Below are 26,670 nucleotides of genomic sequence, written 5' to 3'. Positions count from 1 at the left end.
CTCAGTTTGAAGAGAATCTCACATTTCACGCTCAGCGTATATCGAGTTGAGCCACCCCCAGCCGCCCACCACACAGAAGCAAAAAGACCAGGCGGTTCTTCTTACCTTTAGCATTTTAATGAAAGTTGTGAAGTGCAGCTTTCAAGTGCAATTGTGGTATGTTGTTACAACTTCTCATCCAGTCTTGCAGAAACATGCACAGAACATGAGCATACAACTGATACACAGAATGTAAATGGGGGGGAAAAACATCTCCAGAAGCTTGTTTCTTCTAAATGTTGAGAAATTCATATATTGTTCATCCAGAAAGAATTCACTGTCAAAAAAAAAAACTCTAAATAATAAAAAAAAGTGCAATACCTCAGAAAGAAGAGAGAAAATGCTTTTACAGTAAGTTGATGTCGCAGTGGAGGTTCTAGCCAACCTTGTCAGTTTAAATAGCCCATCCTGAAAATACAGCATTAAAAATAGACAACAGTCTGGGCAAGGCGAGAATGTTGCTGCTCAGGCTGCGTGAGCAAGACACAGATCTGTTGTTTCTCTTCCCGCATACTATCTTACACATTACTTACACTATACAAAAATGTACATCATCTTCTGCCCAATTTCTGAGTCAGGAAAATGCCGCCTCCTGCATCACCACGTTTCAACTCCAAGCAACAGCAATGATGAGCTTTGAAAAGAAATACTGAAAATATAGTAACATCCTCTTAGTAAGAAAACCCATTTGTCGTCTGTTCCACCAAAACCCAGTTGAAGTAACATCATCCATGCCGCTGTTATTTAGAATAGCTTGCCTGCACCCCCCCACCCCACCCCATTCCAGATGGGGACTTGGTCACGATATTTGCTCACATTCTTTGTCACTCTGGGAAGGCCTTTTTCTTTCAACCCTCTCCGCTTGTAACATTAGCTGCTAGGCGTGAGAGACATTATTTACAGAAAACAAAACAAAAAAAAAGAACAAAAAAAGTCTTCCCATCATTCTTCCTCCTATCTCTTCAGTAAAATTGACATCGCCTAAAATCCAGACACAGGCACTGTGATCTTTTAAGCATCTGTGTGTTTTTTTTATTTATTTTTTGTAGCGCTGTTTTGCTTCATGATAAGACATTCTAGCTGATATGTCCAAGTGTTGTTTTTTTTTTTGGCAAATGTTCAATGAATTCCACCCAACTCCCCTCCCTCAATAGCATCACTGGATTGTCGCCTTGTGCACATGTCCCGCTGGATGCATCCTTCTGAGGGATAAATATGTGCAAATTCTTGGATGAACAGCAAAAACTCCTGCTTGTATGCTTTTGCAGAAGCAGCGTTCAAGTCAGTCTGTACGCACCAGGCTATGCAGAGGGGCCCGAGGTGTGCGAGCCGGGCTGAGCGATGGTGCATGCCGGGCCCGGGGTGGCGGCCGTTGGGGCGGCCGGCGGGGATGTGGTCTGAACCTGAGCCTGGAACTGTGCCATCTGCTCCGGGCTGGCCAGCGTCTTGAGCAGTGTGTTCTCCTGCTCCAGCTGGGAGTTGCGCTCAATCAGCTCCTTGATCTGCTCCTTCAGAACTTCCACCTCCTCGCGCACGGCGTACATCAGGTGGCTCTTCACCAGGTCCTGATGCAGACAAAGTATGGCCTTGTGACATCACAATAGCAACTACCGTCACAACTTCAGCTGGGTTTGACCCACATTTTAGACAGCGGAACTCGTCATCACATTCCTCAAAACCTGCGTTTACCCTACATAGGTCATATAAGGACACATTCCATATGAAAACAAATGTATATACACGGCCCTTTAATTAAAGCAAATATCTTCATGTAGTTACCCTGTTTACACAATAGCATGTCATTGCTGTCTTTACGTTGTGCAGGGAACACCAATCGCATTAATTCAATTAGGTGTCTTTACTTTGACTTTGTGGGTTATTTAAGGCTTTAGTATTCATTATGTAAGTCAAGACGCCACCCCAAAGTTGTAAACCCACAAAAACCTCACACTAATGGTTGATGACATTATTTAGATATGCGACTATAAACTACATCTAAGTTACTATGAAACAACCTTTAAGATGTTCCTTTTACACATTCAAGTTAAAGGCAAAATGAGAGGTTATTCTAAATAGTCCAACTCTGCGCAAAATAATTCCTGTAAAAATATATTGTGCAGGATAAACTATACATAAAACCCACAAAAGTTGTAAACCCACAAAAACCTCACGCTAATGGTTGATGTCATTATTTAAATACGTTACTATAAACTACATCTAAATTACTATGAAACAACCTTTAAGATGTTCCTTTTACACATTCAAGTTAAAGGCAAAAGGAGAGGTTATTCTAAATAGTGCAACTCTGCGCAAAATTCCTGTAACAATATATTGTGCAGGGTAAAGTACACATAAAACCAGGAAAGAATAAATCACTTTAAACTTACATTCAACAGAAACGAACTTGTATAAAACGGTAAAAAGCAAGAGAGTAACCGATCGAGAATATTCCAAACTCTGCGTCATCGCCCTGCCCATAGTCAAAATTCAACCAATCAGAGCGCTGGGTATTTTTAGCCACCGTGTGTGTATTTTAGCTTGCCTAGCAACAGATCTGAGAGCAATGGAAATACAACTCTGCTGGCGTTTGGAGCAAGAATGTCTAATACAAACATGTACACTTTAATATTGCGTAGTATCTAACTGTATGTACCTCTATGTTGCTTCGGTTCACATGGACAAGCTTTGTGGAGTTCATAGCAAGGACAAATCCTTTTTACACGTACCTTTAGCTTCCTTTTTTTAGTTGACGCTATCTTAGTGTAAGAAAGTAGAAAACAACACCTACAAATAAGCTACATCTGTGTGAGTGTGCTGGAAGATGAAAATGAAACTCACCATTGCCTGCTCAATCTTGTTGTCGATGGCCACAACACTGGCTCCCGACGAGCTGTAAAAAGAAAACAAAAGGACGTGAATATAACACACTCAGGTCCAGCCACATCATATTAGCATGTCTGTCCCATGAAGGGCCATTTTCCCCTCCGCTGTTAGCATCCACGTCGGCGGCAGGTGACTGGACTGCCGCTATAAGCTAACAATGTTCACCTGCTATCGAGCTTGACGTGCGAGCTGTCCGCGCTCAACAAGGACGACAAGAAGGAGATGGAGACATTTCGGAGCTGGCAGACGCCTAAATCCATCGCCACGGTGTAGCAAGGCGTATTCATATTGTTCACAAGCCGCGGACAAAAGAGGCCCGACGCGGCCGCCGCGCGACCAGCTCCCCGAGACACATCCGCAAAAAGTCCTCGGGTCTTAGGCCCACGACGCTGGTGTATCTACCGCAGCGACACACCAACAACTCAAGGTCAGCTCATCTCCGCTCAGCAGCAATGTCCGCAGCTCAGGATATGCCCGCATGATGTCTACTGTGACGTCGCAAGCAGCTATGGCTCCCGATTGGCCGAGACGATGTTCATTTACATAATTTATTCAGAAACGCCCCCACCTGCCGCTCAGCTGATATGTTTTGCATAGAATATTCCAGCAGCACTAGAGGAGGTGGATGAAACCGGGAAGAACCGGATGACAAAGAAAGAAAAGAGATCAGAGGAGAGGCGTTTTCTAGTCCCAGTAATAATAATTGACGACACGAATGTGTACACCATAACATACTGTTAATGTGAAGAGTTAACAGCATGTTATGGTGTACACGTTTACTATTTTTATGTATACACGGTATGCTAGTTTACCGGTTCCTGGGGATGGCCTACAAAGAAGTCAAATGTCGTTTTAGAAGACAGCGAACATATTAAGGGAAAAATTATTAGCGCATTAGGACAACAAAGTCAATCGTACAGTGCAAAGCTCCGAGGATGGTAGAGTTAGACACCTAATAATAGGCATTGGTTGCCCCCAAGTGTCCTTGCACGGTAGTGCATTATTATAGTGAGGAGATTAGGGAAGATTTTAATTAGGGGCTATATAAAATAAAAATAAACTTGTAGCAAGTGGCTTAAGCCTACATTTGTCAACCAAAAAATATAGCACACTGCTACCAGCTTGCACCGGTACACTAGTGGTTTAAAATAAATTATACAAAAATAGTCTATATGTCACACTTAGGAATTAATATGTATGCAAATTATCGTACATTTCCGTTCAGCCCAAATAAAACAACTCCCTTAATGACTGTACCACGTCCGTAGAGCATATGTACTGTACAAAAGCAGTCTCTAGCCAGGTAACCAACAATTTACATTCATGTTCAATTATACCCAACGCTCGTAGCCAAACTTTGCCAAATCACTATCATTAATCCATAGATACAAAATTGGTTGTCAGATTATGATTATGAAGTGAATATGGTGAGTATGAAGCCACTACTTCCTCAGGAACTTTGTACAGTAGAGCCTTATTTTTCGGTTTACATCCAAAACTTTATTTGGCTAATACATTCTGGTATGAGTAAGACACTCCGGATGATTAATGATGCTGACTGAGGTTCTGACTGTAATTGTTAATGTTGGGTCACTAAAGCAGTACTTAACAGTAACAATGACAAACGTTCAAATGTCTGAAGGAAAAGTAAATACACCAAAGAGCAAATGGAAAACCTCCACCACAAGGAGAGACTCTTTTGTTCTGGAAACACAAGTAATTGACTTTTCTCTGACAATGTTCTCCACACTGTGTCCACAAAAGTCACATGCAGCCATTCCTTTATCTGTTAATACCCTGTCTTCCACATACATGCAAGAAAACCCAGATAGAAGTATTGTTATTATATATACATTCATTTCATGGCAGGCTCCTGGATTGCGACTGACGGGATGCGGATCACTGTGCAAAGTTTCCTCACTGTCCTGACAGTTCCTAACCTGATTTAAGTACATTCAGCAATCGCATTAGATGTTTTCTCATCCTTGATGCGTGCCAATAACTGCAGCCTTCTGAAACAGATTAACATCCACGACCATCGGATTTGTGTGTGGATATGGCTGGTTGACAAATGATTAAAAGTTACTTCACTGAATCGGTTGCTCAAACACAGACATACAGTAATTATAGTTATACAGTAACAACAATAAAACAGAACCTGAAGAAGGGATGATATGTTACCAGTACAGCTGACTAGTATGATCAACAGCACAGGTTTAATTTACAGGTGAGCAACTACATTGTAATTAAGATTTGCCTGAGTAGTTTACAAATGTAGATGTCCCACTCAAGCCAACAAACCTACTGTTGCTGGGCGGTACTGCTGGTATGGTCAATTGAGGCCAAAATATCGGTATGCCGTGCAATTGACAGATACTTAAATTTAGTTCCCGGTTGTTCATTTTGATGTACACTTCCCCCCAAGCTCCGATCCCAAGAAAACACTGAAGATAAACAGCTTACAGCAGTCTCTAAGACACTGATCTCTTCCGCTCTGTTTTGTTTTTTTCTCTTTTGAATGGTCGCGAGATGTAAGCCAATTATAGTGTATAAACCTAAATAGACTGCACAAGTTGAGCTCACGAGGACGAAAAAAAAACATATCACTGCCAGACAGTAGGTATTCCGCCTCTTAACCAGAAACAGAAGATTTGAACTGATAGAGCAAATAAGTGCACCAACACCAGGTTACTGCTTGGATATTCTGTTAAAATAATGTTAAATAATAAAAAAACAAATCCAAATGTTTGTCAAATAGTTAAAATCCTAATTTTAATAATTTTCGTAGTCGATTAATCTGAAGGTTGTTTTAATTAATGGAATAATAGGTTAAGCCAGAGTTGGACCAAATGAATATCAAGCAGTTATTGGTTGGATCTGCAACATATCAGAAAAGAGGCAAAAATACCCATCACTGTTTTCCAAAGTCAAAGCTAATGAGTGAATATCTTGTTTTGGCTAAAACACAAAAGATAATAGGTCTCCTTTTATGGTTGACTTAGGAAAAATTATTTCACAATATTTACATATTTACTTCCAAAAATGATTCATCAATGACCAAAATAGTTGTCCATTAATTGGGTAATTGATTAACCATCAATTAGTCGTAACTTGAGACTTGACATTGAGTTTTTGCTGAGATTTATGAGAATTTATTCTAAATATAGCAATCTACAATTGCTTTGCAGTAGCCCAATGACCTATGGTGCAATGTACTGTATGTTAAGAAATGTTTTGTTATATACAATAAATGGAGCATTGTGGTGCTACAAGACATATCTACCGATAAAATATGCTTTCCAGACACATGTGCATAGATGATTATAATACAGAAGATGTATCCACCACAAATTCACAGTATTCAAACAGTGTTGCCTAAAAATAAGTTATAGCCTTCCCAAAATTGTTAGTAAATGTGTGTCGTATACAAATCCAGCACAAACTGATCATGTTTGTTTCCATTGCAAGAGTCAGATGACCATCATGAAGGGGAGATATGACTAACTGAATGCCTGGTGTTTCATGTGAGACCAGATGGACTAACATGACGGCAGCACCAAAAAAAAAGCTAAATATAGCAAGCCTCACGGTGACAAGGAAACAAGGATGCTGCGATGTTGAATTATTCACAGCGTTAAAGATGTTCAGATACAGATATTGAACCTAGGTCCACTCGCACCAATTTACAGCAGCATGTATGTGACAGCATGCTTCCTTGTCCGTACAACCGTTCAAACCATGAATGAGTGAATAGAAAGTTCAGAGAGAGCCGCACACAATGCTGCCTAGAAGGCTTTTGTGTGCAGCTCTGGTGGCGATTGGTCCACGCAGCGCTACAGTGAACCAATTCCCTAGGGATTTGCCGTCTTTATTTTTACCTTTTGAGATGCTGCTCCAGCTCCCAGAACAAAAGCTTCATTGCCATCTCGTCATGGCCCTGCACGCGGACCCCGCGCACTCTCATGGGGTCTTCGGTCTGAAGGAACATTTAGAACCCCCGCCCCCAAAAAAAGCAGAAAAGAGCGTCCCGACCCTCTTTGTTTACCGTTGCCTAAAAATCTTTCTAAAATTTAGTGGAAGGATCCAAGCAAGCTCCCTATAGATCTACTAGTGCTAACAACTGCATAGTGGCTAGAAAGTCCAAAACCAGGTTGATATGAGTGCCTATATGTGTCCTCCCCATTTCCCTCCGTCATCTATTTGTGTTTGAATGGCTACGGGTGAATTACCAGACAGAAGCTGGGTGGCTAGTGACGTGTGATCATGTGACACAGCAGGTTACATAAACTATCAACAAAGATTAGCATGTGGCCCAATGATTTCCCTGCTCCTACATGGCAAGCCTCCTCCCCCGAGTGTACAGTAAAAACTTGCCATCATCAATTAAGAATTGGAAAATCTATGCAACAAAATAGACATATAGATTTATAGTTCCTTGTTGCTGTAGGAAAATTGTCAACCCCGGAGGGAGCGTATGCATCAGGGAATTATCTTGTCATTTCTCATTGAAAAGCTGCCTTAAGATGGTCCGAACCTTTCCCGGAGAGAAAACCAAACATGCACTCACAAATCCACAGAAGGCTTAGAGACAGGCGGCCAAGAAACAACAGGTATGGGAAGAGCACAATGTTGGGGATTTTTCTTATCCTAACAGACTTCATGTGTCAGGGTGAATCAGCATCACATGACTATGGCGGGGGCCAGACAGTAACTTTAACTTAGCAAGCTCTTCGAATACCTTATGTCTGTGGATATTACTTCTTCTCGCCTTTGTACTTCAACTTGAATATTGATGGGTACAACAAAAATCCATATGCCTCAAGCACAGACTGTCAATTAAACTGTTTTTTCTGGTTGCTGCACTTTGGATTAGTATCCAGATGGAAAAGGAATCATGATAGAAAAAATACTCTTCTACGACTTACAGTTAAGGTGAGAGGGTTGGGTTAAGTTTTGAAGTTCTGCATCGGGCCTGAGCGCATGTTATGTATTTCTCTGGCAAAACACTAGGGGACTCCAGGGTTGGGCATTCATTGAATACTTTGAACGATTCTGGTTCCGATGACTGACTAGTCTCAATTCTGATGCTTTTGAAAAGGCAGAGTAAGTTTCTATTACAGGAGTACACTTTCACGAAAGGTGTTTGATCTTTTGAAAAGTAGTATGCCAGTCTCTTACGAGTGCTAAACTCATCACAATTGAACTTGACACTTGTACATAGATAGGAAATATACAAATACAGATACAAGTTTAAAATTTAAAAAAATAACTGTTAAAGTTTTCCCATAATGCGTTTTGTCCAGGCAAAGCTTTTCAAGCAGCATATAAAATGGATGGATGACCGAGGTGCCGCAAAGCTGCTTCTGTCCACCAGAGGAGCCCAGAGGGAGGCGAACATAATTATAACGCCCTGGCAGGCACCAATGAAAAGCTTTGCTTGAATGAAATGCATTACTGCAAAATTTTAAAATAGTTTGTTTGTTTTAGTGTATTTCCTAGCCACCTTTTGGGTGTTAAATTGCTGTGTGATGATTTTAGCATTCTTTGTAAGATGACACCCTGAGTCATGGGTTGGGTCGACAAGCTCATTCCGAGTTCTGATATCTTGTGATTGCCTCCAGCCAAAGAAAGAGCTACCGTTTCCTAGCTGACTCACAATCTGCAATTAGTAGTAGTGAAGTGAATGGCATGTCACAAGATTAGAACCTGGTCATAAATTAGCCGCAGAGCTGTAATCTAAGATTAAAAGGTAGCGGTGGGTGCTGAGGCTCCACTGTAATCATAAAAATACATCTTACATACAAATAGTGTGTGGTTCATCTATTTTGATTTAAAAGCATAATGGGTAAAGTTGTGTACTACTGACAATTTAGCTTAAGTAACAACGCAAATAAATAAAGATTAAGAGTGTTACTGGAACCGGAACAAATTTATTGCCAAGGGTCCATAAAGGTGGGCTGTATGCCCTCTGAATGAGTTGGATGCACACACAAAATCAGAGCCATTACAGTCTGGGTCTTTGAAAGAGGTCAAGTTATGCAGCATCATTTGGAGGGGGAAGAGGAACAAGCCTGCATAGCGTACGCTGTCACCTCAACGCAGAGGTGGGGGCGGATCTGAAGTCTTGTTGGGCTTTGAGGTTGGCAGTTCCACAACAGCCTTACGAACATGATCAGATTTGGGTCATGTCAGAAATTGTGATGCCAATGGTCATCTCCCACACTAGCTAGCTATACTAATGTTATTAAAGGTCAAGTGTCTCTAACTTTGGTTACATCATACACAAGTATATTGCTTTGTTGTTAGTATTTTTTTTTTTGCATTAGCATCCGTTTCTATGAAAATGCAATCTCCGAAAATTAGAAAAAAAGAGGCCTGGCATGTCCCAGCAATGAAAAAAAGAGGCCTATTGAATTGTTGAATTGTAAAGGCTTTTGGCTGGAGTGTAGTTTTATAGTTATGAGTGTGCACAGACTTTACCAGTAAGCCCTGGCAGTGGTTTTCCATAGTCCCGGCCTGAATATGGAGAATGACAGAGCAACTGAGTGAGCCAGTCATAGAGGTGGATCAGAATGATGAGTGGCCACTTTAGCCACTAAGAGAGATGGCTTCTATGGTAGCGTTTGGGCTGACGACAGCAAGGCATTAGTTTGCATTACGTACTAGGCGACGGGTGATAGAGAAGGAAGGGACTTTCAGCTCCAGAGAACTAGAGCTGAAAATGCCTTGAGCTATCACCGCATCATTCACATTATCTCAGTTTCAAACAAACAACTCAACAATAACAACCATGAATTATGTAATTACAAATGAATTAAAAGTGGGGAAATTAAACAGCCGAGGCACAAGTTGAGAGATTAGGGCAGGTTGGCCACTTGTCTTTGCTCGCAGCTATCTGTGTTGAGAATCCTGGCATCAAGACACTTGAACACGCACACGCACAAAATCCACATTACGTAATAGCGTGTGAGCACTACTTTTGAGTAATGTGGAGTGAAAACTGGCATTAGAGGGATTAGCAGCCAAAGAACACACAGCACTCCATGTGCCGACTGGACAGAATAATGTAAAAGTGCAGGAACCAGAAGATGATTTCTCAGCATCACATAGGTCAGCTCAACAGCATTTGATCTATTCAGACCTAATTCTGTACAATAAGAGGGATTGTTTTTAATTTGTATGACAGACACAGCAATAGGTACACACACATGTCATGCCCATGTAGCTTTTGCAACCACAGCAAGAATATTAGCTTAGCAAGAAAATTACACAGTGGACCGCCCTTACTTAAATCCATTGTGTAAAGGACATTTCATACTGTGTGCCAGCATTTGGTGAAGTATGTGATTGCTAATCAAGGTACCAATCCCCTTTGCTGCAGGGTGAGCAGAAACACTGCAATACTTAAGAATAAAGCAGGTAAACTTCTCCCTTTTGTCAGGTTTCAGGTTTGATTTGGGTGAATGTGTGCGCTTCGAAACCTGCAGCTAGCAGTGGATTAACTAAATAGGACTCGTCCGCCAGGGCCCAAATCTGTGACGGCAGCAGAGCTATCATAAGCACGGATTAGTAGCAAATAAGCAACAAGGCTTGGCAGTCAGGTCAATACAAAAATACATCACCACAAAGCCAGTCCTCACTATGTCCATTCACAGCAGCTGGCCCATTCATCTCAACTTTGCAGCAAAAAATGTAAATTACAGCACTGCAAAGACACAACAAACCAAAAATCAGTCATATCTTTAAACAGCATTTGAAAAAATGCTGTAATACTCCATACTCCAAATCAACTAATAAAAATAAATATTTGAATTAACTAACAATAAGCAAACCCTAAGTCAAAAAGTCTATTGAGTAGACGGGAGGGTTTTTTTGTGAAGTTAAAGCTTTCCCTTTGTTGTTTGCACTGGATGCTAGTGTGTAGTGCCATCTGGTGGCCAAAATAAAAACAGATTCATGATTCATTCAATACCAATTTGAAACGAAAGGAAGGAGGTAAAGACATAAATTAAAAGGAATAATAAATAAAATAAAAAATAAGGAAATTGTGGTTGAGATGATAATGTTAGTCCAGTTCCTTGCTTTCTCCCACACTTTGACCTCATCTGATAAATGTGGATACCAAAACAGCGTCTGCACAAGCCAATAAAGATTTCATTTTAGTACATCATGACTTTTTAAGAAATAAGAACATAGCAAAAAATCCACAACCACCACTGGATTGGATTCAACTTTTGTTAAATCCTGGTTAGTGCTTTGTTCACAGGCGAGCCTGAAAGTCCCAGGCAGGGAGAGGTCATCAAGACAATTTAGATAAAAGCAGTATGTCACACAGATATACTGGGGATGCTTCAATGAGGGTTTTATGCTGCCGATTCTGATACAGATGATCCATGAGTAAGGTCAGTTGATACTGATCACTTGGATTAACTGTAGTTTTTTTCCATTTATTTATGAGGTACTGGCCAGGGTCACTGTTAGACAATTTCAAGGGCCCCTGGTTTTGTTTGTCTCTTTTGGCTTTTTCCTGATTACGGCGTCGCCACAGCGGATCTTTTATTAAAACTTTTTGATGGACTGACCTTTTTTTGCACTATTTCACCTGAATTTCATTTGCTGCATGTTTTGAAGTGGTCTTATACAAATACATGACACATTTTTACTTCAAGGTAACAGAATAAAATACAAATAATATCTTTATTATTTGATATACAATGATCTTTGAATGATAAACTCATGCCAAAATTATGAAATCAGTCGATAATTATTAGCGCAATTATCAACTAGCAAAATGTGTTATCCCAACAAAGGAGAAAGAGAGATATTGGAGTTAATAGTATTTATCAGTAATTCAGTGAAAATTAGAGGAAATGTGACTGTTTACTGTTCAAGTCGATTTTGCTGTACACCCTAAATTTTCTTTTGTACTTCATATAATTTTAAGTTAGAGCGACCACTGTGCTCCTAGTCAAATAAAATTTAAAAAAGCCCTGTATTATTCTATGAAAACCTTCCTGTGCCAGTTCTGAAACCATCCAAACCACCATGATCCTAGCACTAAGGCTGGTTTGGCAGATCAATGTCATGATATGTTCCAACAGCCCCGGCAGGGGGCAGTGGTGTATTGTTTACAAGTGCATGAGGCCCATGGGTGAAACTGTTCTGGTGGTACTGCAAGTGTGCTTCTAGGAGCCTGACATTAAGGGTCGTGACGTGTGTTTTTGTAAAAACATGAGAAATACCTACTCAACCATAATATTTCCTTGGAGAGACAAGCAAATTCAAACCAGTCTGAGAGACCCACTTAAATGTAATAAAGAGAAGCAGCTTGCTAGACTACTGAAGACTTGAACTCTAACCAACCCTCTGCTGTTGATTTCCTTATTCAGCAAGGCAGTGCATTGTGAAGGGGATTAGCTCACACAAAGCTCAAAGACTAAGAAAAGCTACAGGGAAAGACGCTTTCCAGAATGTCTGCAACAGACACCATTAACCTGAGTCAACCCAGGCAAGTGGGAACCATTAAGTTCTGAGACAGTTTTTAAAATCTGAAAGACTCAATTTTAAAACTTCATTTTGAATATAACACCAACACCTACAATTCTTCACCATGTATGAGCGCAATGTTATTCCAGGACAGGTGACACCTGAACCAAATAAAGAAAAACAGAGGAAGATGTGGAATGAGAGTGGTGGTTACTAACACGTATCTGTTGTGTTGTGTGTGTCATTTCTGATATGACCGGACAATGTTGTGGCCACAGGAATTCCCGGCATGATTCAGCACATTGCCAGCGTGTTTAGGACAGCCTGATGCTGCCAGCCCACAACAAACAAAATTTACACCAGTGTGATTTCATAGTGCTTGGAAGTAGTTTTGGGCGATATTTTTTTTAATGTACCAATATAGATTCCTCCAATTGCAGTGGTATGAAAAAAGTTTGGGCACCCCTGATCATTTTCAAGATTTTCCTTCCAAATTTTGGGGATCAGAAATGTCAGTGAAATATATCATATAGCAGACGAATGATTGTACTGATGTACGAGAAGTGAAATGAAGTTTATAGGATTTACAGAAAGTGTTTATTGAAACAAAAGTACGCAGGTGCCTAAATTTGGACACCCTTGTTTTATTGATTGAATACCTTTACCACTAAAAATACCTTCAACCAGAATCTAGACCCTCAATGGAAGCTAGAGGAATTTCTTTCTGCAAAATGAGAATTTACAGTGATGTCATTTTTCTGTTGGGGTGCCCAAATTTAGGCACCTGCCTTAATTATTGCACACTTTCTGTAAATCCTATAAACTTCATTTCACTTCTCATCTATCACTGTGTTTGTCTGCTATATTTTACTGAAATGGCTGATCCCAACAACCAGTCATTTCTAAAAGGAAAATTATTTTTTTCCTAAAATTGGAAATTATCAGGGGTACCCAAACCTTTTCATACCACTGTATACCGGTATAAATGATAAACGTAAGATTTTAAACAAATATTCAATCATACAAAAAACGAGGTTTGACTGTATTATCCATGTAAAAACAAAAACTACAAAAAAATGATAAAAATCACATGTACCTGACCTCAGTTGAGTAAAAAACAGAAAGCTGGAACAGCTTGTACAGTTTAGTATGCAGAACTGGATTGATACTGATTCCTTTTTAATGACAAAAAATGAAGGAAGAAGTATTACTACAATTAATGTTTGTAAAGTCAGCTACAAGAAACATTTGTAGCTCATGAATGATGAACATTTGTTCAATCTAATGGTCCAATCGCTACCGGCGATCATGGAACAAATTGGTTGTATGCTAAAACTGTCCCAAGCATTAAAACTTTAACTGTCCAGCAGTCAACCCCAATAAGCAGCGCAAAAAAACATGTCTGATCCTTGTCAACCGTAATGAACTAGAAAGGTTAAATACAGTTGGTGCGAATCTTGACCTCATCTCACAACAAACACTTGACATGTAACCTTTCAAATGTGCACACAAGCTGATGGCACAGTCCATTTGAAACGTTTGAACATCCACTACTACAGATCATTCCTTGTTGATGCTGTCTCACACTACAAACACTGCTCTCCATCGTCTATAAAATTACCATTTTATGTTATTCATTCTTGTATAGTCGTCGCTCCACTGTTAAATATTGTTAAATATCAGGTTCATTGAAAATTTAATCACATTTAAGTATTTTTTGATTAATGTGTAATTGCTAGGTACAATTCTTTGTTCACATTTAATATCTACGTATATAATATGCATTTTGCCATGTTCAGTTGCCATTTACATCTGCAGAAGAGGTGTACCCGTTGATCTCGACACCCTCCGAGTAGCTAATACGCAGTTGTCACCATAGTCTAAAACTGAAACTAGCATGTGGCACGTTTACTTTTGACTTTCGCCAGCAACAAAAGGAGTATGACCACGTATTTGTGAACCTACTGCAGTTTTTTTACACAGTTCCTCAGTTTGTCTATGATATTTTGTATTACCTAACAGAGCTGCTGCAGCAATTTTGCTGTATGTCTTGACGACAATGGCAATAAATGCTTTTAGCATTCACAAAAATACGTTGGACCAGGACTTGAATGGGTGGTCGACATCGATGGGCGGCTGACATAAAAAAATACAGAGTGGGTTCCATTTTAGTTACAATTCATGTTATTCTTGTACAGTTTTACAGTCAAATTGATATTGGATAATTTTCATATTGAAGATTTTAAATGTAAACCAAAAGTATGCCATGTGCAAAGGAGTACAAGGTTGAAACAGGCACCTGGGCATTTGACAGTTTCTGTAATACTTTGTTTTGATTGACGCTGTCAGGGAAACAAGAGGGATTATGTTTACCTTAGTGAGTCTAATAAGGTTTGGATGAATGAGAGAAACCGCTCTCCTATTACTGACTGTGTCAATCAAAAGCCTAATCTTTTTAAAGCTAAAATGTATAATACAGCTATTGCACTGTAACCAACTAGATTGGCCACAACATTATGACCATATGTCCATGTAGGGTAGGAGTGGTCAGCGTTTTTCTCTTAAATGAAAGGGTTAAAATACTATCCATTATCCTCCATTAGAAGTCATTAGTATTCCCATTGCACTTTAAGTGAAACGATACAATAGATTTCCGTGTTCATCCTACCAGCAATGATACTGAGGTGGCTTTACCAGACATCACAAACACATCCACTAACACAACACGTCACCGCTTGTTTGTTGATTTCTGGTGTTCTCTAGTTCGCCCTGTGCGGTGAGAACGGTGTGCATGTGTGTGTGTGGGGTGGGGTGGGGGTGTTCTACATCAAAACAAATAAATGCTGTTTGCTTTTGGAGAATCCCTACGGTCATGTGCAACTCTGGACCACAGCTCTAAAAACAAATTCAAAACAATCAACACTCTTTTGGAAGATAACATAAAATACTATATTTACTTCTCAAAAACTACACAATGAAGGGATAGTACAAACTTAAACCCACAATAAAAACATTTACTAAGCAAGAGAATGGGAGGATTTAACAGGAGCTGGACCAGCGATGCGCAGCACTGCTCAGTCTGGTTCCATCTGGTCCCGTGTGCTGTGTCCGCATGGTCTCAATCGGCTTCAGTAGACCTGACTAAGTTGTGTTGGGTCAGAATGGGTCACTTCCTCTGTGTGTGAATTGTGGGGATCACACTGATCTCCACACAATGAGCAAAAGGTCCAGTATGCACTGGCTCCCTGCAATGCCAGGGGCAAGATTATACCGCTTTTCAACTGCCTGATACAACATCACCAAAACCTGGTGCACTTTTTCTAACAGTACAGCCCGTATTGAATATATACTGAGCTTTTCCTACGCCGAATGTGTTTAGTTGTAGGCCTTTGTTGATGAAACTACAACAGTCAGCGTATGCTTGACTCACCTGTTGCAAAGCAAATCCGTTTTGGCACAATAAAGCCAACAGATGGGAAATCACTCGTACGGCATGGCAATGCAAGCTGCCCAACAGGTCGAGTTTCAAAAGAAAAGTTCATAACTTCTTTAAATCCCACATGAATGACAAGGAAAATCTTTTCTCAGCATATCTCCAAAACTTCAAGCCTGCATTATCGCACCCTCGTTTGTTACTACAGTAACTGTAACAACATTACAGTTGGTCTAAATGTTGATCTAAGATGCTGTTCAGAGAATAAGCCTTTCCCAGTATTATTTTTTTGCAGTGGCACCTGTAAAATCCAAAAGCAAAATGACAAGCAGAGATCCTTCAGCTTGGAGGCTAGCTCCTGCTCCATTTTTGAGATTTGGGCAAAGCATACTAGGCTACGTTGTTATTATGATTATTATTATTACTACAGTATTATGCCCAATTCACATTTTTGTTAAAATACAAATGTGTTTTTCCTATTACCAAAAAAAAACCTGTGACTTGATAGTGTGAGAGACTTGCATGAGCAAAAACACACGCATCGTTGTATGTACACGGAAATAAAGATTGCTGCAGTGTGTCTGCTGTCATAGGCGCGCGTTTGTGGCAATTTCAAGGATATTGTGGAGCGAGAGTTAATATTTCCTTCAGAAAGAAGAAAGTAATTAATGTAGTAAGTAAAGAACTTTGGCTATGGTGGTTTGTGGAGACCTTGCTGCTCCTCCTCTGTTCCGGGGAGCGCGTGGGTGGATGTCACGTCAGTGCTGCGACATTTCTTCACTGACACTTTTAAATATTTTTCAGATGACAAGAAGTGCTTTTGCCTACATCGGTGAGTAATTTTATCCAAGTCTCAGTAAGCATGACCGTTCAGACTAAATTAGCGTTGCATATCGACATACAAATGAAGAATGATGTGAATTGTGCTGTTCACACTGACAAAAATAAAGTTATTTCAGTATGAACATAGCCAAAGTCGCTTGAAGTCACATTTCTTCCAAATCAGTACAATTGAATTTGCTTTACTTCTAAAAGTTTAAACAAGTTGGCAACATCCTACCAGCATGACACATTGGAGGCCTCTTGTGCAATCCGCAAACAACAGCACACAGGGCATCGTTGCTGTTTGCCTCTAAACAACAATGACAAACAGCTACGAATCCGCACTTATTTTTTAAAAAGGCGACTTCTGCATTCCATTCACTTTATTGCACAGAGGTGATGAGTCTCTGTTGCCAAGTAAACACGCTGTGTCTAGCACCTCTGCTGCACTGTACAGAAGTCTGCCAGTTTTGAAGAGAATGAAAAATACAGACATCTAAAATAAAACTATCCAAAAACACCACATTCAAACTGTGCAACAAATATTCTGCTCCCATAAATAAATATGAATGAACACTGTGCTGATGAGTCCCTCTCCAGCTGTCCACACTTGTGGAGAAATTTAGTTTGGGACAGCAGTCTAGGTTGGTTGCTCTTTCAAAACAGCAGTGTATTGAATGACTGTTGTCACTAGGGATCGACCGATGTGTTTTTTTTTTTTTTCGGACCGATGCCGATACTGATTTTTTTTCCCATCACCCTTAGCCAATGGCCGATTTTGCTTGGGCCGATATTTGTGGCTGATGCTGCTTTTGTTGCCTCAACTGACATGAAAAAATGACAATGATAATAAATATTACAGGTCTCAAAATTAAACAAATATTTAAACGGCATTACCACCAGCTGACTGTAAAAACAGTGCTTCTTTCGCAAATGGTTTATCGCTGCCCTGTGGGACACTTGCCTCACACAAATTGCACTCCGCTACCTCTGTGCAACCGCGCTAAGCTAACTTCCGCAGCCATGTTAGCTAGCTACTGTGGTACCGTGTATTGTAGGGCTACAGCAATTATTTGGATAATTCAAATACCTCGATTACAAAATGTAGTCTAGGGGATTTTCCATGTTGCGAATAATCGCTTACGTCACCAACGTGCCAATGTGACCCACGCGGAGGACGAAGAAGGAAGTGGGTGTTCAAAGACGTGGGAAGATTGAAGCGGCTAGAAAAAGTGGCAAGACAACGAAGGACAAGGAAAATTAAATGTGGCTAAACAGCAATTGGAAGACCGTGACGTGTATCAGTTTAACGATGTGCTTAGCGGTCGCCTTCTCCGTGGCTGAATATTACTAAAATATTCAATAGCTGCAGCCCTAGTGCATTGTAGCTGCTACATCTCTGTTTTCGTTATGTCGCGCAATATTAAATTGAGTGTTTGATACTCGTACCACCCCTTTCTACGCATTTAGACTTGACCGTCTCTTGGTTAACACTGCACCACTCATCTCAAAAAAGAACATAAGCCATTAGTGGAGCAAATTCACAATTAACACCTCCCCCCACCCAAACGTGGCCTGTCACAAACACACACAGAATGTGGAGGCCCTCATGTTTTTAAAGTCATGCCATACTTAAGGGTGTGATTAAGGATTGCAGGGTCATCTACTCCTTAAAAATATGTTGACAGGAGCAACACAGCATATTGTGAAACCACTAATGGCCCACAGACCTCCCCACCAGGAAGCTGCTCTAAATACATTCCTGCCAGATGAAGATCTTCATGTTTATGAGCGGGACTGCTTTCTCTCTACAATGAGCAAACAGAAGGCCTTCATATTGTGTGCTAGGTTAGGCTTGATTCATACAACAGGTTTGGAGTTAAACTTACTTTTCTTCAATTTGTTGCTTCTTTCATAGATAATGCAGTGTTTCCCCCATGTTTACTGTATATAGCACCAGATCACAACATAAGCATACTGTAACGGTGTGAATGCATCCTGACATGATATAAGAAGTGTTTGTTGTTGCAGTTGACAGCAGTAAAAACAGGCGGTTCAAAAGAGCATCAGTGTCAAGATGCTACAATACCAGTGCTTCGTGATACATTCATTTGTGGTCTATGATCCATCTATGGTGCAAAAGTAATTGCCGATGTGCATTTACTAACGCTTTAACATTCCTAAATACCAAGCCAGTCATTTTGACTGTTTTCAAAATTTGCAATGTTTAAAAAAAATAAACGTAATGACCAATAGGACCCTGACTGTTCCTAAATGTGTATATTTTATTCTAACATTGTTTTATCTTTAAAATTTCAAAACGCACAAGATATATGAGCATTACCACCTAGAATGACCATAGCAGTCAAACTGACAGCTTGTTACAAATTTTTACAGTTGCCTTTATTAGTTCCACAAGGGGAAATTCCATTTTGGGAAAACAAAAGCACACAAGAGAAAGTGCAAAATCAAGGGAATACAAATCAAACTATTTACAACTGTTTTACATGTGTACAGGGGTGTCATAGTTCACCATTTGCTACAAATGTAGCTACATTTGCTACATTTTCCCGCTCTTTCTACTGCTCTGTACTAGGTCTATTTTTTAATGCTCGGTGAAGCTCAAACCTAGTTTTAATAACAACAACAAGATTAGGTTTTATAGCACTTTTCAAGCTCTATGTGTGAAGCCATTATTCATTCTCTCTATTCATTCACTTAGTCACACACTGGTAGTCAGTGGTAAAGTACATCTGTAGTCACAGGTGCCCTGGGGTAGTCTGATGGAAACGTGGCTGCCAATTTGTGCCTACAGCCTCTACAACCGACACCAAACATTCATTCATTCACATTCATACACCAGTGTGGGCTGCACTGGAGGCATGACGGGTGAAGTGTCTTTCCCAAGGACACGACAGTGACTGGGTGGAAGAAGCGAGTATCAAACCGCCAACCTTCCAGTTTCTGGACAACCTGCTCTACCTCCTGAGCAAAGTTATAGCTTCACTCTCAACCCAAGAGAGACAAAAAGGCAGAATAGAAAGCCATGCCTCAGAGCTTTGATGAGGAAGAAGCGGGTTCAGAGAGTAATGTGTTTGGAAGAAGTGAGCAAAAAAAAAGGTGACTGGAAACATCATATTCCTCACTACACTTTTGATGGCTTTGACGTGGAAACAACTTTGCATCATCCTTGATGGCATCCCTTACAATCCTAATCACAAGCGCACTCTGCCTGCCATTGGATGAGGAGGCTGTTCTACAACCTTCAGCACAGAGGCATGAAACAGCAAAAGATGGCAGTGTGGACAGTCTTTACAGAAGCTGCAGGACCCACAGTAGATGTGCTGTTCAAAAAATGCACCAATGAGATGATGTCACTGAGGAATGTCATAATGCAACTCAAGAATGAACTTTGCATGACAGCAAAAGACAGACAATGATGGTGCAACAGCCCCGGTTGGAGCAGCAGACGATGGAGAGAAGGCAGTGCCAAACGCGAAAATAAAATACCAAATAATTATAGTTTTCATTTAGTGTCCTGATGTGTTTATTACACTAATTGCAACAATTTATTCTTAGATCTTGTTTAACGATAATCCAAATTGTATACAAATATTGACCATAACGTAATTCTAGTAGTTTCAGAATTCTGGTATACTGAGTGGTTAAAGGGACAGTACGGACATGAAGTTGGATGACATCCCCATTAGCAATCCAGTGCATCAACAGTGACAACAAAAGAGTACATTTGAATGACAAAAATGGCACTCGAAAAAAATCAAGACTTCTGAATCGCTCTGTGCTATTTTCTCTCCGATGGTATCACCGCATGCTGCCGCCAGCTGTCAACTGTTGGCTACATTACATCACCTGCTTCACAGTATTTATTGCAGGGATAGTGAAAGTAAACATGTCTGACTATGAAACAAGAGATGGAGACATTCCTTTTAACCCAGAGCCAAATGGATACCTAAATTAACAGGAATACACAGATGTCAAACTTCATCGGATGGAGTTAAAACAGGCAGAGAGAGAGAGAGAGAGGAGGGACAGCTGTAGATGCAAGTGGACTATACCTATAGTTACTTTTTTCCCATCTAATTTTGACTTGCTTTCCAAATGAGTATAGCTTGCTCTTACCTGGAACAGCAGATCTCTTCAAAACATGATTCTGTCCTCTGTCTTGGTTGTGTTGGAACGTAACCCTTCTAGCTCAAGTGTGCATCCTGGCCACTTACTCACATCCAGTATATGGCAAGAAGCCAAAGTTGTCTAATGTCCGTGACAGGAAAACAATGGAATATATAGGGCGATTCAGACACATTCTTGTTTCCAGCCAAGATAATTCAAGTCTGCACATTTTTTTTCAAGATATTTTCTTATTTGATTATCACTCTAGCGTAGTTTTCCCTATCACTCTCCTGCATTGCAGTGGTCTTCAGCCACACATGTAAACATTGTGGAACACATACACAACATTTTATAAGCACTAGCACACAGTGATACCATCGGAGAGAAAATAGCACCAAGAGTTTGAATGAAATTCTCCTCGATAGCATGTTGACACATCCCGATGTTAATCACTGCCCCTCTCCCGCTGTCTTGGCACTGACAAAAAAAAAAAAAAAAAGAAAACAGACATACTGACTGGATGTTAACAGATACATTAAATGAGGCAGATTCTGTGGGAAAATTTGGTGTCTTGCTGAAAATTACATCACGGTCACATTAGTTGAATACTTTGAATAGGGAAACATTTTACACACTCACTGCAAGCCATTAGACTAAATTCTGAGCCCAAGGTTAAGGCTAACCTGCACATGCTGATTTAAGAATACAGTTTGATACTCATTATGCAAGTCTTTTTGCATGTAATTTTACATGCACCTGTATAATGACCAGTTATGCAAACTAGAAAATGACACCATTCGGTTTGCCGGATTTTCGTGCAAAGGTTGCTTCTGTCTAACTGTTTTACATGACAACAAAAATTCTGTTGCTACAGTAGAGCATTTCTTGGTTCAAAGTCATCACAAGACCAAAATTAGCTTTGGCATCAATACCTTACAAAAGTTGACCAAGCAAAGCACAAGCTATATACAGGACCCTCCACAATGTCCCCTATGCATATTTCTCCTCAAGCAATTCACAACAGAACAGCATGGAACTCGTCTGTAGCCACAATACATTACGGACAGCCACTAGAATAAATAACACCGATTTGGAAATTGTAGGGAGCAAAATTTCCACCAATTATACCTGAAAATGACACAACTCTTGAACTTTTTACGTTTATGGTAGTCTGTCTAAAATCAAACAACCTGTTATGAAAAGTAATGAATGACAACTATGACAATGCAAGCTCGAGGCAAATAAATGGTATATTACTTAACCACGGAAACAAAAGAAATGGTCTTGCTACTATGACGGCCTACTCTCAATGAGTCAGACGTCTGTCATATAAAAGTCAATGGCAAGAATATCTATCAGAGACTGGAGAAACCAATCCAGAAACTCCTGTTGTGTTCACAGGGGACATTTTTTTTTCGATTTGTTAATGCCGTGCATTAATTCACTTGGTCAGTAGCCCCATAAAAACATATGCAAATGAGCCAAACAAAGGCACAAAACAAGCCTCACCAATTCAAACAAACACACTTTGTTATATAGCCCTTTGTTCATCTCATGTTTTCCACTGATGGAAACAACTGAACATCTACATTGTGTGTATTGTTGTTTTGTGTGTTAAACTGCAATAACTCTTAGTCACAACCAAAAGAACACAACTAAACAGACTAACAAAAGTGAGCCATTAACACAATTCTTAAAGACAATCTACTCAATTGTAACAAGGGCATTAGTTTGGCCCGAATTCTGCTTATCATCAAAGACAATAATCCACCTGATCCCCAAAGATTTCACATTCCTTAGGGCTAAACATCATGTGATAACAGTAGCCTACCCTCAGTATCCATGACCCTCACAGACAGGCATAACTGAGGAAAAAAAACACTACCAGCCTTTATTCCAGTAAACTGGAACACCCTAAATACGGATTCTTCAAAATTCTTACTCAGTGTGCATATTTTATTCAATACACAACAAAACACAGTGATAGGCAAAGAGGGACAATAGGTAAGGAGAGCAGTGGTTGTGACAAGACTGAGCTCTTAATGAAATCAATAAGCTTTTAGTGAAGGTTGAATGCACCACACTTCCCATGTCAACAAGTAAATCAGTATTTCTCCTTTCAAAAGCTCACCTATAGACAGACTTACCAAACACGATTGAGGAAAAAAAACTGAATGCAATTTCATGTTTTATTATCTCCATTATATTTGTTGACATAATGTAGTTGACTCGACCTCAAATTAAATATTTTGAGTGAACGGTGCTCTGTAATGCAGGCTGTCAGGATCCAAGTAGGCAGGCTAGGAACAATGTCCAATCACTGAAGTCTTGATAAGACGACATATGTCACAGGCAGATGAGCCCTGCATTATGTCCCATTGACAAAAGCCAGACTCATAGTAGCAGCCTGCATGGACAGTGTCTGTTAACTAATAAAGGCTCCCTCCCACCCCAAACAACAGCAACCACTAAAAACCATGCAGTTTTGCACAGATGCTCAAAGAAAAGAAAAAAAGTCTTACCCATCCTCCTCTCCATCCACAGTCTTGAGACCAGCTGATGCAGTTAAGGCACTGGCGATGGCAGTGTGGCCTTCAGCTTCTTGACTCTGGCCAATGCTCGATCCAGATGCTGGGTCCCCCCCTGAAAGCTTCGGCAAGCCCAGTAAAGCCGACTGATGCTGGAGGAGGAGCCGCTGCGCATCCTGCAGCTGAGTGGTTGTGAAGGTGGGCAGACTAGCGTACAGCGCACTAGCTTGAGCAGCATGGGCCAGGGCCTGGGCACTGCTGAGGTCATGGGACACACTCTGGGGAACACCTTGCGGGGGCAATCTATTATTACCAACATGGAGAATTTGTGGTTGGGCCTGGTGCTCAATCAGAGGTTTAGATGGAGGCACACTCGGGGCAGACACTTGGCTCTGCATTGTAGTGGGCAACTGGGTGCACAGCCCAAGATTCTGGATTTGTGTTGGGAGGGACTGTGGTTTCTGTTGCTGGCAATCCATGTGGCTCTGAGGCGGTTGACCTGCGACTCCAACATGAAAAGATGTATTGGAGGTGGTAGCCTGAAGAGATGAGGGCTGCTGGGGCTGACTTTGGAGGACTGCCTGTGGCTGCGGTAGGCCTCCCATCATCTGACATGCTCCATTAGCTTGCCCAGAAGAACTTGGTACACCTTGGTTTAAAAGATGTTGAGAGGAAGCAGCTTGGGGGATACCTTGATGTGTCTGGCTATACTCAGGGGGTCTCATCTGCACTGGGGCAGCAGATGGATGCTGAGGGAGTGGGGTGTAGCCAAGCTGGTGCTGCTGAACACCGACTAAGCCCTGTGTGGATCCTGTAGGTTGATTAGCAACTGCCTGGGCATAGGTGAGCTGCTGCTGGGGTAGATTGGGCATAGGCAATCCACTGGTGATAGAGTGGCCTGGCATGGGTACAGGCTGATTGCTGTTTGAGGGAGTAGAGGAAGCCATGCCGGCTTTGATATGGGAATGGGTGATGTCTTGGGGGTTGACGTGAGTTTGAGTGTGAGACACACCCATACTTAAGCCACTGGGGATGATTGCTTGGAAACCCTGAGGAGGGGATGCATATTCCTGGCCATGTTGGGAAACCGAAGGTCCCCCAACCTCTGCACTGCAAACACTGTCCATATAATGACTCACTGTACTCAAAGTACTACTCACAGAGCTACCACTTGTGCTTTCCCTCTCTGCGCACCCAACAAAGTTCTCAGGGACAAACTGGCGCGTGCTGCTAGAGCCAGCATCGGATGTAGATGAGCACGAGGCAGAGCTGGGTGTGTCCTTGTCGTAGAATTCAGTGCATGTCCATCTGCCCTTCTTGAAGGGCTCAGAACTTGAATCCAACTTCACCACCCGGAAGCGAGAACTGGTGGTAGCAACAGCCGGCGCAGCAGTTGGGGCAGGTTGGGCAGGGGTAGCCGAGATAGTAACAGGGGCACCCGGGGAACTGTGTCTTGCCTGAATCCCACTTGAGAGACCAGGCCCTCCAGAGGCACTGCCAACAGTAACAGCAGAAGTGGTTGTAGTCGTTGACGCGATATTAGAGTTGAGACTTTGTTGTTGCTGATTCATGCCGTTATTGGTGTTAGTCATGAGGTTGCCCCCGGATGCAGCAGAACCACCTGCACCTCTGCCACCCCCGGCAGCGCTTTTCGCGTTGAGAGGAAAGCCTCCAGAGCTGCTGTTAGCACTCGTGCTTATTCCCCCCCTCACAGGCACATTGGCAGAGCTCAACATATTCACATTACTAACACTGCTGGTCTGGGGATTAACTATACTAACTGCAGTGCCTGTAGCAGAGCTGAGCATTCCAGGAGCAGATCCCAGGCCCACTACCCCAGCAGGCTGAGAAACAACATGTGCAAGGGTCTCTTGGGAGACCCCAACATTAGAAGGCATTTTCTGAGTGACAGAGGCATGGGTAGATGAGGCGCTCACAGGCCCAGAAGAGAGTGGGTAGGCCTGGCCGTGGTTCTGATGATGAGGATGACGATGCACAGTCCCATTCACCATACCTCCTCCATGCTGTGGAGCTTGGTTCAGGGAATGGAGGTGTGAAGGCTGGTTTGGAGACAGCAGTCCTGGGGTTTCAGCCTCATGGAAATTATTCAGGGTCTCCTCAGAGGAGCTTCTCTCTGCCCCCACTACATCATTAGCTCGGGAGAGAGATACATCCATGATTTCGGAGGATGACAGATCCTCCGTGTGGGACTCATCCAGGTCATCATAGCTCTCTGTGTCTTCTGCAATACTGTTGTTGGTACTCACAGATATTTGTGCAGGGGTCACACTTGTAATCTGGAAGCCACTCTTCTTTTTCATCTGAGCCCCAGCAGACTGTGCAGCCTGGGGATGTAGATTCAGGCTGTGGGAGGGAGGATGGTGAGGTCCTGGGGAGGACGAAGCAGCAGGAGTTTGGCACTGAATCAACAGGGAGGTCTGATATTCTTCTGCAGCCGAGCCGTGACTGTTAGTGACCACCGGTGTTGACAGCGAGGGGCTGCTCCCACTGCTTGTGTTGCTACCCTTTCTGTGAAAGACAGCCGGGTGCGCCATCTTTCTAACACTGCCAGAGTCTCCAGTGGGGTCCGGATGATGCATTTCAAGAAAATCCGGGGGGTAGTTGGTCTCTGACAGTATGTAACAAAGTTGAAGCTCGTTAACGCCGCCGTTTTGACAAAACTACGGTGAGTGGACCACACGGCCAAAAAATGAGATAGTCCGGTTTAAATATCAAGAAAAGTTGTACTTATTAACTACAGCCACTCATACACGACAAATTGTATGAGTAGCAAAGAAAGCTGGTGGCTGCTTTACGTGTAGCTAGCGAGCTAACGTCAGCTGATAGCAGTTCCAATACGCCGGTGTGCTCACTTTGTCTTTTTCTTTCTAACAAACTAACATGTTGTATACTAGAATGAACACAAACGTTAAAGCGGAGTAACAGCCGAGAAAACTAGCTAATATGGGGCTATTGCTACTAGCCTGACAGAAGTACAGTCGGCTAGCTAGCTTCAAGTATCCATCACCGTTGAGCTAAACACAAGCTACATACACAGACGTTTTAGCTGTTCAATTCTCTAAAAAGAAACTACAAAGACTCAAAACGACCTTTTATCCGTGGCGCCGTGACGTAAGTCCCAATTCGGTCAGTAAACAGTGGCGTAAAGAGGTTTAATCCATTCAATTGAATTCCACGGGGTTGCTCTTGGTTTTGCTGTATCACCGGTCCACTCCAACGGTAGCCTTGTTCAGTCTGTCGCCTCCTGCGCCGCAGCTGTGGCTGTGTGTGCTCGGACCCGGCTGGAGGGAGGGGAGGAGTGCTCGGCAATATGGCGCCCGCGCATGG

At 41.6% G+C, this 26,670-nt stretch overlaps 1 protein-coding gene across 3 annotated transcripts; it reads right to left on the bottom strand.

Annotated features, from left to right (window-relative positions):
* Positions 1–95: 95 nt before the first annotated feature.
* LOC131136014 (TSC22 domain family protein 1-like) lies at positions 96–26,670 on the bottom strand. 3 transcript variants are annotated; one of them, XM_058082471.1, is made up of 3 exons: positions 23,317–26,670; positions 2,878–2,929; positions 96–1,604 (listed from the first exon to the last, which is right to left on the bottom strand). In XM_058082471.1, exons 1-3 carry the CDS (start codon positions 25,920–25,922, stop codon positions 1,341–1,343), a joined length of 2,922 nt encoding a protein of 973 aa, XP_057938454.1. In that variant the 5' UTR covers positions 25,923–26,670; the 3' UTR covers positions 96–1,340. The 3 variants fall into 3 exon arrangements, with proteins under 3 accessions (XP_057938454.1, XP_057938456.1, XP_057938455.1); XM_058082473.1 differs by lacking the exon at positions 23,317–26,670 and adding an exon at positions 6,801–7,148; XM_058082472.1 differs by lacking the exon at positions 23,317–26,670 and adding an exon at positions 3,088–3,562.

This window comes from Doryrhamphus excisus, chromosome 9 (assembly GCF_030265055.1).
Source record: "Doryrhamphus excisus isolate RoL2022-K1 chromosome 9, RoL_Dexc_1.0, whole genome shotgun sequence".
Lineage (NCBI taxonomy): Eukaryota > Metazoa > Chordata > Actinopteri > Syngnathiformes > Syngnathidae > Doryrhamphus > Doryrhamphus excisus.
Note: the sequence above shows the minus strand (reverse complement) of the source record. Positions and strands in the feature narration are given on the sequence as shown.